The sequence below is a fragment of the Heptranchias perlo genome, unplaced genomic scaffold, assembly GCF_035084215.1.
Source record: "Heptranchias perlo isolate sHepPer1 unplaced genomic scaffold, sHepPer1.hap1 HAP1_SCAFFOLD_270, whole genome shotgun sequence".
NCBI classification, from domain to species: domain Eukaryota; kingdom Metazoa; phylum Chordata; class Chondrichthyes; order Hexanchiformes; family Hexanchidae; genus Heptranchias; species Heptranchias perlo.
This window is the reverse complement of record NW_027139282.1, coordinates 186505-202389: the sequence shown is the minus strand read 5'-3', so window position 1 is coordinate 202389 and position 15885 is coordinate 186505. Positions and strand designations below refer to the sequence as shown.

General features: G+C 49.0%; 1 protein-coding gene across 1 annotated transcript in view; it reads left to right on the top strand.

Moving 5' to 3' along the window:
- The window catches only part of LOC137310695 (bone morphogenetic protein receptor type-2-like), a 122863-nt gene that overhangs the window by 81577 nt on the left and 25401 nt on the right, over nt 1-15885 (top strand). Inside the window, exons 6-9 of the mRNA XM_067978371.1 lie at nt 1217-1444; nt 9420-9534; nt 10345-10496; nt 12202-12349. Of these exons, the coding sequence (XP_067834472.1) occupies nt 1217-1444; nt 9420-9534; nt 10345-10496; nt 12202-12349 (643 nt within the window). The remainder of the gene's footprint in view (nt 1-1216; nt 1445-9419; nt 9535-10344; nt 10497-12201; nt 12350-15885) is intronic.

Below are 15885 nucleotides of genomic sequence, written 5' to 3'. Positions count from 1 at the left end.
ACCCACACACACAGAGACAGTCCCCACACCCACACACACAGAGACAGTCCCCACACCCACACACACACAGAGACAGTCCCCACACCCACACACAGAGAGACAGTCCCCACACCCACCCACACACAGAGAGACAGTCCCCACACCCACACACACACAGAGACAGTCCCCACACCCACACACAGAGAGACAGTCCCCACACCCACACACACAGAGACAGTCCCCACACCCACACACACAGAGACAGTCCCCACACCCACACACACACACACAGTCCCCACACCCACACACACAGAGACAGTCCCCACACCCACAGACACAGAGAGACAGTCCCCACACCCACACACACACAGAGACAGTCCCCACACCCACACACACAGAGACAGTCCCCACACCCACACACACAGAGACAGTCCCCACACCCACACACACACAGAGACAGTCCCCTAACCCACACACACACAGACAGTCCCCACACCCACACACACACAGAGACAGTCCCCTAACCCACACACACAGAGACAGTCCCCACACCCACACACACAGAGACAGTCCCCACACCCACACACACAGAGACAGTCCCCACACCCACACACACAGAGACAGTCCCCACACCCACACACACAGAGACAGTCCCCACACCCACACACACACAGAGACAGTCCCCACACCCACACACACAGAGACAGTCCCCACACCCACACACACACAGAGACAGTCCCCACACCCACACACACAGAGACAGTCCCCACACCCACACACACACAGAGACAGTCCCCACACCCACACACACAGAGACAGTCCCCACACCCACACACACACAGACAGTCCCGACCACCCCATTTACAAGAGGCACCAAATAATCTCTACATAGATGGCGTATGATTGGCCAGATATGGGGCGTCCGTGACGCACTCCCCTCCCAAACATAGGGGATCATTCGTTAACTGTAACCAGACGCTCCACGGCAGCGTACAGAAATTGGATCCAGGCAAGGAAATGCTTTGCGATGCCGAATTTGCCCGGGGGTCCTGAGCAAGTATTGATGACCCACCCTGTCAAACGCCTTCTGCTGATGAAGGGTAACGAGAGTCTTGAGTCTTTCAATATCTTCTGTCCTTTCTCAAGTGTCACTTGATTGCAGCTGCTGTGAATTGGTTTCTGATGAAGTGCCGTGATTGGGTGAAGTTAACTTGTTCTGTCTCTGTGGAATCGTCAGGTTATTGGTCACGGAAGATTTGGGATAGTCTGGAAGGGATTGCAGGCAGACAGGCCGGTGGCAGTTAAATTGTTTTCTGCCATCAACCATCAGCACTACACAAACGAGAAAAGTTTCCATTCTCTCCCACTGATGGAACACGGAAACATCGTAAAGTTTATTAACGCTGGAGAAAGGAATCACAATGGTAACATGGACTATCTCCTCATAACAGAATACTACCCTGGGGTAAGTTATTCTCTCCAACACAGGGAATCGTTCCTCCCTCTACAGCTTCTCCCCCGTCATAGGCATTGACTTCTTGTCTGGGGACAGTTCCACAAGAAAAAGGCAAGAAAGAAAACCGTGTATTTATGTATCTTATCAAACGTCTCCAAAAATCTCAAACGGTTCCTATACAATAAATGACATTGAAGTGCAGTGATGGTTGATATGTGGGACATGTGGCGACTAATTTCTGCACAGTTAGATCCCATAAACAGCAATAAGATCTGTTAATCTGGTTCTGGGCATATTGAATCAGCAGAGAAAGAGGCCATTCAGCCCATCACTCCAGGCTTGTCAACTGGAGCCACCTGATTAAAATGTCATTTCCCTGTATCTGTTAAAATATTACCTTCTCAAATCCTTATCCAATTCTTATTTAATATGTTACAGTTAAGCCTCAATCCCCACTATGGTGAGACAGTCCCTTTTCCAATTATCTTAGACCATAAGAGATAGGAGTAGGCCATTCAGCCCCTCGAGCCTGCTCCGCCATTCAATAAGATCATGGCTGATTTGATTTTTACCTCAACTCCACTTTCCCGCCCTTTCCCCATATCCTTTGACTCCCTTGCTGATCAAAAATTTGTCTAACTCAGCCTTGAATGTATTCAATGACTCAGCTTCCACAGCTTTTTGGGGTAAAGAATTCCAAAGATTCACGACCCTCTGGGAGAAGAAATTCCTCCTCATTTCCATCTTAAACGGGCGACCCCTTATTCTGAGACTATGCCCCCTAGTTTTAGATTCCCCCATGAGGGGTAACATCCTCTCAGCATCGACCCTATTGAGTCCCCTCAGAATCTTGTATGTTTCAATAAGATCTCTTCTCATTCTTCTAAACTCCAATGAGTATAGACCCAACCTGCTCAATCTTTCCTCATAAGACAACCCTTCCATACCCGGAATCAACCGAGTGAACCTTCTCTGAACTGTCTCCAATGCAAGTATGTCCTTCCTTAAATAAGGGCACCAGAACTGTACGCAGTACTCCAGGTGTGGTCTCACCAGCACCCTGGACAGTTGGAGCATGACTTCCCTGCTTTTATACTCCATCCCCCTCGAAATAAAGGCCAATATTCCGTTTGCCTTCCGGATTACCTGCTGCACCTGTATGTTGACTTTTTGTGTTTCATGTACGAGGACACCCAGATCCCTCTGTACCGCAGTATTTTGTAGTATTTCTCCATTCAAATAATATTTTGCTTTTTTATTTTTCCTCCCAAAGTGGATGACTTCACATTTTCCCACATTAGATTCCATCTGCCAAATTTTTTCCCATTCGCTTAACCTGTCAATATCCCTTTGTGTCCTCATCACAACTTGCTTTTCCATCTATCTTTGTATCAATGTCCTCACGGGGGTGTTTGCTAGTGCTGTTGGGGAAGATTTAAACTAGAGTGGCAGGGGGATGGGAACCTGAGCGGGGAGTCAGAAGGGAATAAAGTTGAGAGCAGTAAGAGAGGGGAAGACCCAGGGGAAATCTACAATACAAATAGTACAAACAGTTGTTGAAGAACAAGTGAAAGGGAAAAGCGTAGAGCAGCGGAAAGAAAGTGTACTTTAGGCACGACAGATAAAATAAAAACTAGAAGGCGTAAGGCGATTAACCCAGCATCAAAGCTGTGGCAGGGGGTTGGGAACCTGAGCAGGGAGACAGAGGAAAGCATGTCAGGAAGGGACAGAAGGTATGGAGTAAAAGGTAAAGTGTTAAAAAAGGAAAAAGCAGGAACTAAGTGTCACAAAACATATATGAAAGTTCTTTATCTGAATGCACGTAGCATTCGTAACAAAATGGACGAGTTAACGGCACAAATAACTACGTATGGGTATGATCTTGTTGCCATTACAGAAACATGGCTGCAGGGTGACAACGACTGGGAATTAAATATGCCAGGGTATTTAACAATCAGGAAGGACAGGCAGGAAGGAAGGGGAGGTGGGGTGGCTATGTTAATAAAGGAAGGAATCACTGTAATACAGAGAAATGATATTGGGACAAAGGATCAGGATAATGAAACAGTTTGGGTAGAGATAAGGAATAATAAGGGAAAAAAACATTAGTGGGCGTAGTATATAGGCCTCCTAATAGTTGCAACTCTGCTGGAAGAAGTATTAATCAGGAAATAGTCGGGGCATGTAATAAAGGAACAGCTATAATTATGGGGGATTTTAACTATCATATCAACTGGACAAATCAAATTGGGCAGGGCAGCCTTGAGGAAGAGTTTATTGAGTGTATTAGGGATGGATTTCTTGAGCAGTATGTAACTGATCCTACAAGGGGGCAAGCAACCTTGGACCTGGTCCTGTGTAATGAGCCAGGATTAATTAATAATGTCCTAGTTAAGGATCTCCTTGGAATGAGTGACCATAACATGGTTACATTCCATATCCAATTAGAGGGTGAGAAGGTTGGTTCTCAAACAAGCGTACTGAGCTTGAATAAAGGAGACTATGATGGTATGAGAGCGGAATTGATTAAAGTGGACTGGGAAAATAGATTAAAGGGTAAGACGGTACATGAGCAGTGGTGTTCATTTAAGGAGTTATTTTACAACTTTCAAAATAAATATATTCCACTGAGGAAAAAAGGGTATAAAAGAAATGACAGCCATCCGTGGCTAAGTAAAGAAATTAAGGATAGTATCCGACTAAAAACAAGGACATATAAGGTAGCCAAACTTAGTGGGAGGATAGAAGATTGGGAAGTCTTCAAAAGACAGCAAAAAGTAACTAAAGGATTGATTAAGAAAGGGAAGATAGATTATGAAAATAAATTAGCAAAAAATATAAAAACAGATAGCAAGAGTTTCTATAGTTATATAAAAAGAAAAAGGGTGGCTAAGGCAAACATAGGTCCCTTAGAGGATGAGACCGGGAAATTAATGGTGGGAAACATGGAGATGGCAAAAATGCTGAACAAATATTTTGTTTCAGTCTTTACGGTAGAGGACACTAAGAATATCCCAACACTGGACAAACAGGGGGCTCTAGGGGGGAGGAGCTAAATACGATTAAAATCACTAAGGAATTGGTACTCAGTAAATTAATGGGACTCAAGGCGGATAAATCCCCTGGACCTGATGGCTTCCATCCTAGGGTCTTGAGGGAAGTGGCAGTGGGGATTGTGGATGCTTTGGTAATAATTTTCCAAAATTCTCTGGACTCGGCAAAGGTCCCGGCAGATTGGAAAACTGCTAATGTAACACTGTTATTTAAAAAGGGTAGTAGGCAGAAGGCTGGAAATTATAGACCAGTTAGCCTAACATCTGTGGTGGGTAAAATTTTGGAGTCTATTATTAAGGAGACAGTAGCGGAACATTTGGATAAACATAATTTAATAGGACAAAGTCAGCATGGCTTTACGAAGGGGAAGTCATGTCTGACAAATTTGCTTGAGTTCTTTGAGGACATAACGTACAGAGTGGATAAAGGGGAACCAGTGGACGTAGTGTATTTAGACTTCCAGAAGGCATTCGACAAGGTGCCACATAAAAGATTATTGCTCAAGATAAAGAATCACTGGATTGGGGGTAATATTCTGGCATGGGTGGAGGATTGGTTATCTAACAGGAAGCAGAGAGTTGGGATAAATGGTTCATTCTCGGACTGGCAACCAGTAGCCAGTGGTGTTCCGCAGGGGTCGGTGCTGGGTCCCCAACTCTTTACAATCTATATTAACGATTTGGAGGAGGGGACCGAGTGTAACATATCAAAGTTTGCAGATGATACAAAGATGGGAGGGAAAGTAGAGAGTGAGGAGGACATAAAAAACCTACAAGGGGATATAGACAGGCTGGGTGAGTGGGCGGAGATTTGGCAGATGCAATACAATATTGGAAAATGTGAGGTTATGCACTTTGGCAGGAAAAATCAGAGAGCAAGTTATTATCTTAATGGCGAGAAACTGGAAAGTACTGCAGTACAAAGGGATCTGGGGGTCCGAGTGCAAGAAAATCAAAAAGTTAGTATGCAGGTGCAGCAGGTGATCAAGAAGGCCAACGGAATGTTGGCTTTTATTGCTAGGGGGATAGAATATAAAAACAGGGAGGTATTGCTGCAGTTATATAAGGTATTGGTGAGACCGCACCTGGAATACTGCATACAGTTTTGGTGTCCATACTTCAGAAAAGACATACTTGCTCTCGAGGCAGTACAAAGAAGGTTCACTCGGTTAATCCCGGGGATGAGGGGGCGGACATATGAGGAGAGGTTGAGTAGATTGGGACTCTACTCATTGGAGTTCAGAAGAATGAGAGGCGATCTTATTGAAACATATAAGATTATGAAGGGGCTTGATCGGGTGGATGCAGTAAGGATGTGCCCAAGGATGGGTGAAACTGGAACTCGGGGGCATAATCTTAGAATAAGGGGCTGCTCTTTCAAAACTGAGATGAGGAGAAACTTCTTCACTCAGAGGGTAGTAGGTCTGTGGAATTTGCTGCCCCAGGAAGCTGTGGAAGCTACATCATTAAATAAATTTAAAACAGAAATAGACAGTTTCCTAGAAGTAAAGGGAATTAGGGGTTACGGGGAGCGGGCAGGAAATTGGACATGAATTTAGATTTGAGGTTAGGATCAGATCAGCCATGATCTTATTGAATGGCGGAGCAGGCTCGAGGGGCCGATTGGCCTACTCCTGCTCCTATTTCTTATGTTTATGTTCTTATGTTCTTATGCTTATGCTTATCAGCAAATTTGGCCACAAGACACTCTGTTCCTTCATCCAAGTCATTGATATATATTGTAAATAGTTGAGGCCCCAGCACTGAGTCCTGCGGCACCCCATTAGTTACAGATTGCCATTTTGAAAATGACCCTTTTATCCTGACTCTTTGTTTTCTGTTAGTTAGCCAATCCTCTATCCATGCCAGTATATTACCCCCAACACCATGAGCTCTTATCTTGTACAGTAATCTTTTATGTGGCACCTTATTGAATGCCTTTTGGAAATCCAAATATACTGCATCCATTGGTTCCCCTTTATCCACCCTGTCCGTTACTTCCTCAAAGAACTCTAATAAATTTGTCGGACATGATTTCCCCTTCATAAAACCATGTTGACTCTCCTTGATTGTATTATGAGTCTCCAAATGTCCTGCTACTACTTCCTTAACAATGGATTCTAGCATTTTCCCAATGACAGATGTTAGGCTAACTGGTCTATAGTTACCTGCTTTCTGTCTCACTCCCTTCTTGAATAGGGGTGTTACATTTGCGGTTTTCCAATCCCCTGGGACCTTTCCAGAATCTAGTGAATTCTGGAAGATTACAACCAATGCATCCACTATCTCTGTAGCCACTTCTTTTAAGACCCTCGGATGCAAGCCATCAGGTCCAGGGGACTTGTCAGCCTTTAGACCCATTAGTTTACCTAGTACTTTTTCTCTAGTGATAGTGATTGTTTTTAGTTCCTCCCTCCCTTTGCCCCTTGATTTTCTATTATTATTGGTATATTATTAGTTTCTTCTACTGTGAAGACAGATACAAAATATCTGTTGAATTCCTCTGCCATTTCCTTGTTTTCCATTATTATTTCCCCAGTCTCATCCTCTAAGGGACCAATGTTTACTATAGCTACCCTCTTCCTTTTTATGTACTTGTAGAAGCTTTTACTATTAGTTTTTATATTTCTTGCTAGTTTACTCTCATAATTTATTTTCTCCCTCTTTATTATTCTTTTAGTCATCCTTTGCTGGTTTTTAAAGTTTTCCCAATCTTCGGGCTTACCAGTAATCTTTGCCATGTTGTAAGCTTTTTCCTTTAACCTGACACCATCCTTTACTTCCTTAGTTAGCCATGGTTGGTTCACCCTTTTTGTGGAGTCTTTCCTCCTCACAGGAATATATTTTTGTTGCGAGTCATAAAATATCTTTTTAAAAGTTTTTTTTAACCCTAACCCTAAACCTTATTCTAACTCTAACCCTAGCCCTAACTCTAACCCAACCGCAGACGATTTGCAAGAACTTGTCTGTTTGCTATTAGTGACAGTTGAGTCATTACTTCTTTCGGAGTCCATTTTAAAGGTACAAACAGAACATCCGTGTTACTGGAGTGGAAAACTCGCAGGTCCCAATTATTTATTCACTTATAAAATCAAAGTTCTTGCTTGTCACTGATTGATTCCTTAAGGCTGTGGGGTTATGAGTTCCAATCTGCAAAGTTCACAGTGAACGAGTTAACATCAGTCTGTAAAGGTGCACACAGGAGTCGTAAATGCTCCCACATGATTGTAACTTCTAAACGAACGTATTCCAGAGTGTTCTTTTCCTAGAGTGTTGTGATTTGACTTTTATTCACGAGTTTAAGTTGTTCACATTTTGTTCATTGCATTCCGTTCCTTATCACCTTGGGGAATGTGTTCTCGTTATTCACAGTCCAGGCCGAGGGGTGGGTGGGAGGGTCGGGGGTGGGGGGGTGCAGGTTCATATGAATAAATCATCCTTTAGAATTCACCCACTTAAACAAACCTGTTTCGTACAGGGAGATGTCTTTACATTAAGGAGGGGAAATGTAAGGAATCTTACAACACCAGGTTATAGTCCAACAAATTTATTTTAAAATCACAAGCTTTCGGAGATTATCTCCTTCGTCAGATGAATGAATGAAAAGGTTCTCAAATCGCATATCTTATACTATGTTGGGACAGCATCACACCAATCAAAAGGTGTCGTTGTTATTCAAACAGGCCAGTCACGGAGAACAGCACGTCCCAGTACACTCGATATACATTGTGTCTATTACACAGGCAGGCAGAAAGAAACTCAAAATGGCAGAGAGAGAGAGAAAGTCGGGGAACACTTTAGCAGTCAAGGACATTCAGCCACCGATCTTCGAGTAAGCGTTCTCCAAGGCGGCCTTCGAGACACACGACAATGCAAAATCGTCGAGCAGAAGTTGATAGCCAAGTTCCGCACCCATGAGGACGGCCTCAACCGGGATCTTGGGTTCATGTCACGCTACACGTAACCCCACCAGCAAAAAAGGGGGAAAAAATTTATATGTTTTTTAAAATTCTCTCTCTCTCTCTCTCTGCCATTTTGAGTTTCTTTCTGCCTGCCTGTGTAATAGACACAATGTATATCCAGTGTACTGGGACGTGCTGTTCTCCGTGACTGGCCTGTTTGAATAACAACGACACCTTTTGATTGGTGTGATGCTGTCCCAACATAGTATAAGATATGCGATTTGAGAACCTTTTCATTCATTCATCTGACGAAGGAGATAATCTCCGAAAGCTTGTGATTTTAAAATAAATTTGTTGGACTATAACCTGGTGTTGTAAGATTCCTTACATTTGTCCACTCCAGTCCATCACCGGCATTTCCACATAAGGAGGGGAAAGCAGTGAAGTTGGACACACGGGTCAAAAAGGAGAGGGTTAGGGTCAAAGGTTAAGGATTAGGGTTAGGGTGGTAGAACCAGAGGCCAGGTTAAGGTTAGGGTTAGGGGTTAGGGTTAGGGTGGTAGAACCAGAGGCAGGGTCAAAGGGTTAAGGTTAGGGTTAGGGTTAGGGTGGTAGAACCAGAGGCAGGGTCAAAGGGTTAAGGTTAGGGTTAGGGTTAGGGTGGTAGAACCAGAGGCAGGGTCAAAGGGTTACGGTTAGGGTTAGGGTGGTAGAACCAGAGGCAGGGTCAAAGGGTTAGGGTTGGGGTTAGGGTGGTAGAACCAGAGGCAGGGTCAAAGGGTTACGGTTAGGGTTAGGGTTAGGGTGGTAGAACCAGAGGCAGGGTCAAAGGGTTAGGGTTGGGGTTAGGGTGGTTGAACCAGAGGCAGGGTCAAAGGGAAGCTTTTAGCGAAGGTTTGAAAAGGCAGAGTTGATGGGGACAAGGTGTATGATCAAGGCAGGAGGGTAGTGACTGAAAGATCATTAGGTTCTGTGGACTTTAATGAAGGACCTGCAAGGCTTGTATAAAAGTTAGTTTAATTCCAACAGGGGTCTCTACACAGCTACTTAACAGAGCACAACAGTGACTGGAGAGACACATTGAAATTGGCACATTCTCTCACGACTGGTCTCAGCTTCCTTCACACAGAGATCTGGTGGAGCGGTGAGTTAACTGTCAGTATCACAGGAACAAAACAGGACAGAGACACTTTTATTAACACAAGCACATAAAGTACACTGAATATCAGAAGTCTTTTTATTAATGCTTTTGTTAACCTTACGAACATAGGAACAGGAGGAGGCCGTTCAGCCCCTCGAGCCTGTTATACAGGAACAGCAGGAGGCCGTTCAGCCCCTCGAGCCTGTTACACAGGAACAGGAGGAGGCCGTTCAGTCCCTCGAGCCTGTTACACAGGAACAGCAGGAGGCCGTTCAGCCCCTCGGGCCTGTTACACAGGAACAGGAGGAGGCCGTTCAGCCCCTCGAGCCTGTTACACAGGAACAGCAGGAGGCCATTCAGCCCCTCGAGCCTGTTATACAGGAACAGCAGGAGGCCGTTCAGCCCCTTGAGCCTGTTCCGCCATTCAATTAAATTATGGCTGATCCGTAGACCTAGATATGGGCTCCAAGTCCTGGGTTCCACAATCTTCTGACTCAGAGATTTCTCGTTGAACCAAGCTGACACTTGGAATGAGTGAGTTTTGGAATATTTATTGAGACTTTCCTTATTTAGTATTCTCAAACTGCAAAAGGACCAGTTGCAATGGGTTTGGGGGAATTGGAGCAGTAAAATTAATATGGTCATCTCCTTGATAGGATGAAGAGCTAATGTTTTCACACCCAATGAGGGTAAAATGAGAACAATATGGGTGACAGGAGGCTAATGTAACAATGGAGAGAGAACATGCCTCACTGAGTCCGCCCTTGTATCTGTAATCTGTCAGAGAGTAAAGGAAATGATTCTCTTTATCAGGTTTTCACAAACCAGTGATTGTCCATCGAGACCTGACCAGTCACAACATCCTGGTGAAGGAAGATGGCAGCTGTGCAATTGGTGATTTTGGTGTTGCTACTGCAATGACCAGACACAACATGGAAACTCATAAAACCGCCTGCATCTATACGGTAAGAACATAAGAAATAGGAGCAGGAGGAGGCCATTCGGCCCCTCGAGCCTGCTCCGCCATTCAATCAGATCATGGCTGATCTTCGACCTCAACTCCACTTTCCCGCCCGATCCCCATATCCCTTGATTCCCCGAGAGTCCAGAAATCTATCGATCTCAGCCTTGAATATATTCAATGACTGAGCATCCACAACCCTCCGGGGTAGAGAATTCCAAAGATTCACAACCCTCTGAGTGAAGAAATTCCTCCTCATCTCAGTCCTAAATGTCCGACCCCTTATCCTGAGACTATGCCCCCTAGTTCTAGACTCTCCAGCCAGGGGAAACAGCCTCTCAGCATCTACCCTGTCAAGCCCCCTCATAATCTTACATATTTCAATGAGATCAACTCTCATTCTTCGAAACTCCAGAGAGTATCGGCCCATTCTACTCAATCTCTCCTCACAGGACAACCCTCTCATCCCAGGAATCAATCTAGTGATCCTTCACTGCACCGCCTCTAAGGCAAGTATATCCTTCCTTGGGTAAGGAGACCAAAACTGTACACAACAAACAGATGATCCTTCTGCTGTGTGAAAGCTTAAGTACAGGCAAAAAGGCATATTACTGCAGTAATGAAGTACAGGCACAAAGGTATATTACTGTGGTAATGAAGTACAGGCAAAAAGGCATATTACTGCAGTAATGAAGTACAGGCACAAAGGCATATTACAGCGGTAATGAAGTACAGGCACAAAGGCATATTACTGTGGTAATGAAGTGACACAGATAGATAGCAGAAGAACGGAGGTGGCAAAAGAAAGCTGATGGGGAGAGAGGGAGCAAAGCAGTGATGGGGTGGAGTTTCAGAGAATAGAATCATAGAATCATAGAAGTTTACAACATGGAAACAGGCCCTTCGGCCCAACATGTCCATGTCGCCCAGTTTATACCACTAAGCTAGTCCCAGTTAATAAGGTTGAGACGATTAAAGGTGGAGCGATACACAGAATCGGAAGACTGGACAAGGGCTGGAACATCAGCCTGGAGAAGGTTTCAGAGGTTGGGAGGGATGAGGCCATGGAGGGATTTTCAGCTGTATTGGATTGGACAGGGAGCTAATAGATGTCAGCGAGGCTATTCCTTCCATTAGGGGACAGGAGTGGATTAATGCAAGTCAAAATGTACAGCTGACGACAGTTTAACCCTTTAAAGCCCTTGTATCATTCTGGTGAATCGGTGCAGTACCCCCTCCAGGGCCTGGTCATCAGGTTTTAAAGGCATTTTCAGATTCAGGATAAGGCACACTCCATTTTCTCTCCTGTTGCACCGGCAGCAGATGAGAGAACGGTGACAGATCCGAGAATCTTCCCCGTACCGTTTGGAACCGGCTATCCAGGGATTAATGGCGAGAGGATCCTGTAATCCAAGTGCCTTGTAGTTCAGACTTGCCCACAGAAGGTGACCCATAATTCGAAGCTGCTCCGAATACCCTGGGCTGGAATGGGGTCAGGGCTGGAAGGTAAACTGTAGTCAGGAATCTCGCAGTGAATGACGACAGCGGCCAGCCAACCTGTGAAGGGTTAAGAGCCCCTAAAGTTCAAGGGAGCTGGTGACCTTGGTTTAGTGTCTTGCATCAGCACAGACTTCACCCCACAAGCAATCAATAAATGATTATTGATTCAGATAAAAGCTCCTCTTGCATCTGGTTTCATCTTTCCCTAGGTTGGGACACACCGTTATATGGCACCTGAGATCTTGGACGGGTCAATAAACCTGCAGGACTGTGAGACAACTCTGAAGCAGACAGATGTTTATTCACTCGCGCTGATCCTCTGGGAAATATTCATGAAATGTATAGATCTGTTCCCCGGTAAGCAATGGCATTTCCAACCACACCAACTCCAGATGTGTCAGAGAAACCCAGCGTCTGACGCAGGCTGTACCCGTCAAAGTCTCCCCACGACATCGTCCCGCTCTGCCAGGCAGAATCCGACTAAAAGCCGATCGTCCGATCCATCGTTCACCTCCAACCTTCCCTCCATTGAAAGCTCCCTTCCCTCTCCCCATTTTACTGATGCTGCAAGAGTTCCTCCAAACATTGCTTTCCTCTCCTCCTCCCCATCTTCCTCCTCCTCCCTCCTCCTCCTCTCCCCCTCCCCTTCCTCGTCCTCCTCCTCCTCCTCCTCTCCTCCTCATCCACCTCCCTCCACCTCTCCTTCCTCTTCCTCCTCCTCATCCCTCCTCTTCCTCCAACCCTCCCTCCATTGAAAGCTCCCTTCCCTCTCCCCATTTTACTGATGCTGCAAGAGTTCCTCCAAACATTGCTTTCCTCTCCTCCTCCCCATCTTCCTCCTCCTCCCTCCTCCTCCTCTCCCCCTCCCCTTCCTCGTCCTCCTCCTCCTCCTCCTCTCCTCCTCATCCACCTCCCTCCACCTCTCCTTCCTCATCCTCCTCCTCATCCCTCCTCTTCCTCCAACCCTCCCTCCATTGAAAGCTCCCTTCCCTCTCCCCATTTTACTGATGCTGCAAGAGTTCCTCCAAACATTGCTTTCCTCTCCTCCTCCCCATCTTCCTCCTCTCCTCCTCCTCCTCCACCTCCTCCTCCTCTCCTCTTCCTCCTCATCCACCTTCTCCTCCCCTTCCCCTCCTCCCCTTCCTCGTCCTCCTCCTCTTCCTCCTTCTCCAACTCAAGCACCTCCCTCCACTTCCTTTTCCTCCTCTCCTCCTCCCCTTCCTCGTCGTCAACCTCCTTTCCTCCCCCTCCTCCTGCCACCTCCTCCTCCACCTCCCCTTCTCCTCCTCCTCCCCTCCTCCTTTTCCTCCTCCTCCCTCCTCCCTTCTCCTTCCTGCATTCTCAATGTATTGATATCAGGACTTTGGACACTGTCTCTGAATCGAACACATTATTTCCCATGTGGCCCCAGGCCCTCACTCAGGCCCCTCAAAACCATGGCCCCAGGCCCCCTCCCTCAGGCTCCTCCAAACCATGGCCCTAGGCCCTCACTCAGGCTCCTCCAAACCATGGCCCCAGGCCCCCTCACTCAGGCTCCTCCAAACCATGGCCCCAGGCCCCCCTCACTCAGGCCCCTCCAAACCATGGCCCCAGGCCCCCTCACTCAGGCTCCTCCAAACCATGGCCCCAGGCCCCCCTCACTCAGGCCCCTCCAAACCATGGCCCCAGGCCCCCCTCACTCAGGCTCCTCCAAACCATGTGGCCCCAGGCCCCCTCACTCAGGCTCCTCCAAACCATGGCCCCAGGCCCCCCTCACTCAGGCCCCTCAAAACCATGGCCCCAGGCCCCCCTCACTCAGGCCCCTCAAAACCATGGCCCCAGGCCCCCCTCACTCAGGCCCCTCCAAACCATGGCCCCAGGCCCCCCTCACTCAGGCCCCTCCAAACCATGGCCCCAGGCCCCCTCACTCAGGCTCCTCCAAACCATGGCCCCAGGCCCCCCTCACTCAGGCCCCTCCAAACCATGGCCCCAGGCCCCCCTCACTCAGGCTCCTCCAAACCATGTGGCCCCAGGCCCCCTCACTCAGGATCCTCCAAACCATGGCCCCAGGCCCCCCTCACTCAGGCCCCTCAAAACCATGGCCCCAGGCCCCCCTCACTCAGGCCCCTCAAAACCATGGCCCCAGGCCCCCTCACTCAGGCTCCTCCAAACCATGGCCCCAGGCCCCCTCACTCAGGCCCCTCCAAACCATGGCCCCAGGCCCCCTCACTCAGGCTCCTCCAAACCATGGCCCTAGGCCCTCACTCAGGCCCCTCAAAACCATGGCCCCAGGACCCCTCACTCAGGCTCCTCCAAACCATGGCCCCAGGCCCCCTCACTCAGGCCCCTCCAAACCATGGCCCCAGGACCCCTCACTCAGGCTCCTCCAAACCATGGCCCCAGGCCCTCACTCAGGCTCCTCCAAACCATGTGGCCTCAGGCCCCCCTCACTCAGGCCCCTCCAAACCATGGCCCTAGGCCCTCACTCAGGCCCCTCAAAACCATGGCCCTAGGCCCTCACTCAGGCCCCTCCAAACCATGGCCCCAGGCCCCCCTCACTCAGGCTCCTCCAAACCATGTGGCCCCAGGCCCCCTCACTCAGGCTCCTCCAAACCATTTGGACTCAGGCCCTCTCACTCAGGCTCCTCCAAACCATGGCCCCAGGCCCCCTCACTCAGGCTCCTCCAAACCATGGCCCCAGGCCCCCTCACTCAGGCTCCTCCAAACCATGTGGCCTCAGGCCCCCCTCACTCAGGCTCCTCCAAACCATGTGGCCCCAGGCCCCCCTCACTCAGGCCCCTCCAAACCATGGCCCCAGGCCCCCTCACTCAGGCTCCTCCAAACCATGGCCCCAGGCCCCCTCACTCAGGCTCCTCCAAACCATGGCCCCAGGACCCCTCACTCAGGCTCCTCCAAACCATGGCCCCAGGCCCCCTCACTCAGGCTCCTACAAACCATGGCCCCAGGACCCCTCACTCAGGCTCCTCCTAACCATGTGGCCCCAGGCCACCTCACTCAGGCTCCTCCTAACCATGTGGCCCCAGGCCCCCTCACTCAGGCTCCTCCAAACCATGGCCCCAGGCCCCCCTCACTCAGGCTCCTCCAAACCATGGCCCCAGGCCCCCTCACTCAGGCTCCTCCAAACCATGGCCCCAGGCCCCCTCACTCAGGCTCCTCCAAACCATGGCCTCAGGCCCCCTCACTCAGGCTCCTCCAAACCATGGCCCCAGGCCCCCTCACTCAGGCTCCTCCAAACCATGGCCCCAGGCCCCCTCACTCAGGCTCCTCCAAACCATGGCCCCAGGCCCCCTCTCTCAGGCTCCTCCAAACCATGGCCTCAGGCCCCCCTCACTCAGGCTCCTCCAAACCATGTGGCCCCAGGCCCCCTCACTCAGGCTCCTCCAAACCATGGCCCCAGGCCCCCCTCACTCAGGCTCCTCCAAACCATGGCCCCAGGCCCCCTCACTCAGGCTCCTCCAAACCATGGCCTCAGGCCCCCCCTCACTCAGGCTCCTCCAAACCATGGCCCCAGGCCCCCTCACTCAGGCTCCTCCAAACCATGGCCCCAGGCCCCCTCACTCAGGCCCCTCCAAACCATGGCCCCAGGCCCCCTCACTCAGGCCCCTCCAAACCATGGCCCTAGGCCCTCACTCAGGCTCCTCCAAACCATGGCCCCAGGCCCCCTCACTCAGGCTCCTCCAAACCATGGCCCCAGGCCCCCTCACTCAGGCTCCTCCAAACCATGGCCCCAGGCCCCTCTCCCTCAGGCTCCTCCAAACCATGGCCCCAGGCCTCCTCACTCAGGGTCCACCAAACCATGGCCCCAGGCCCCCTCACTCAGGCTCCTCCAAACCATGGCCCCAGGCCCCCTCACTCAGGCTCCTCCAAACCATGGCCCCAGGCCCCCTCACTCA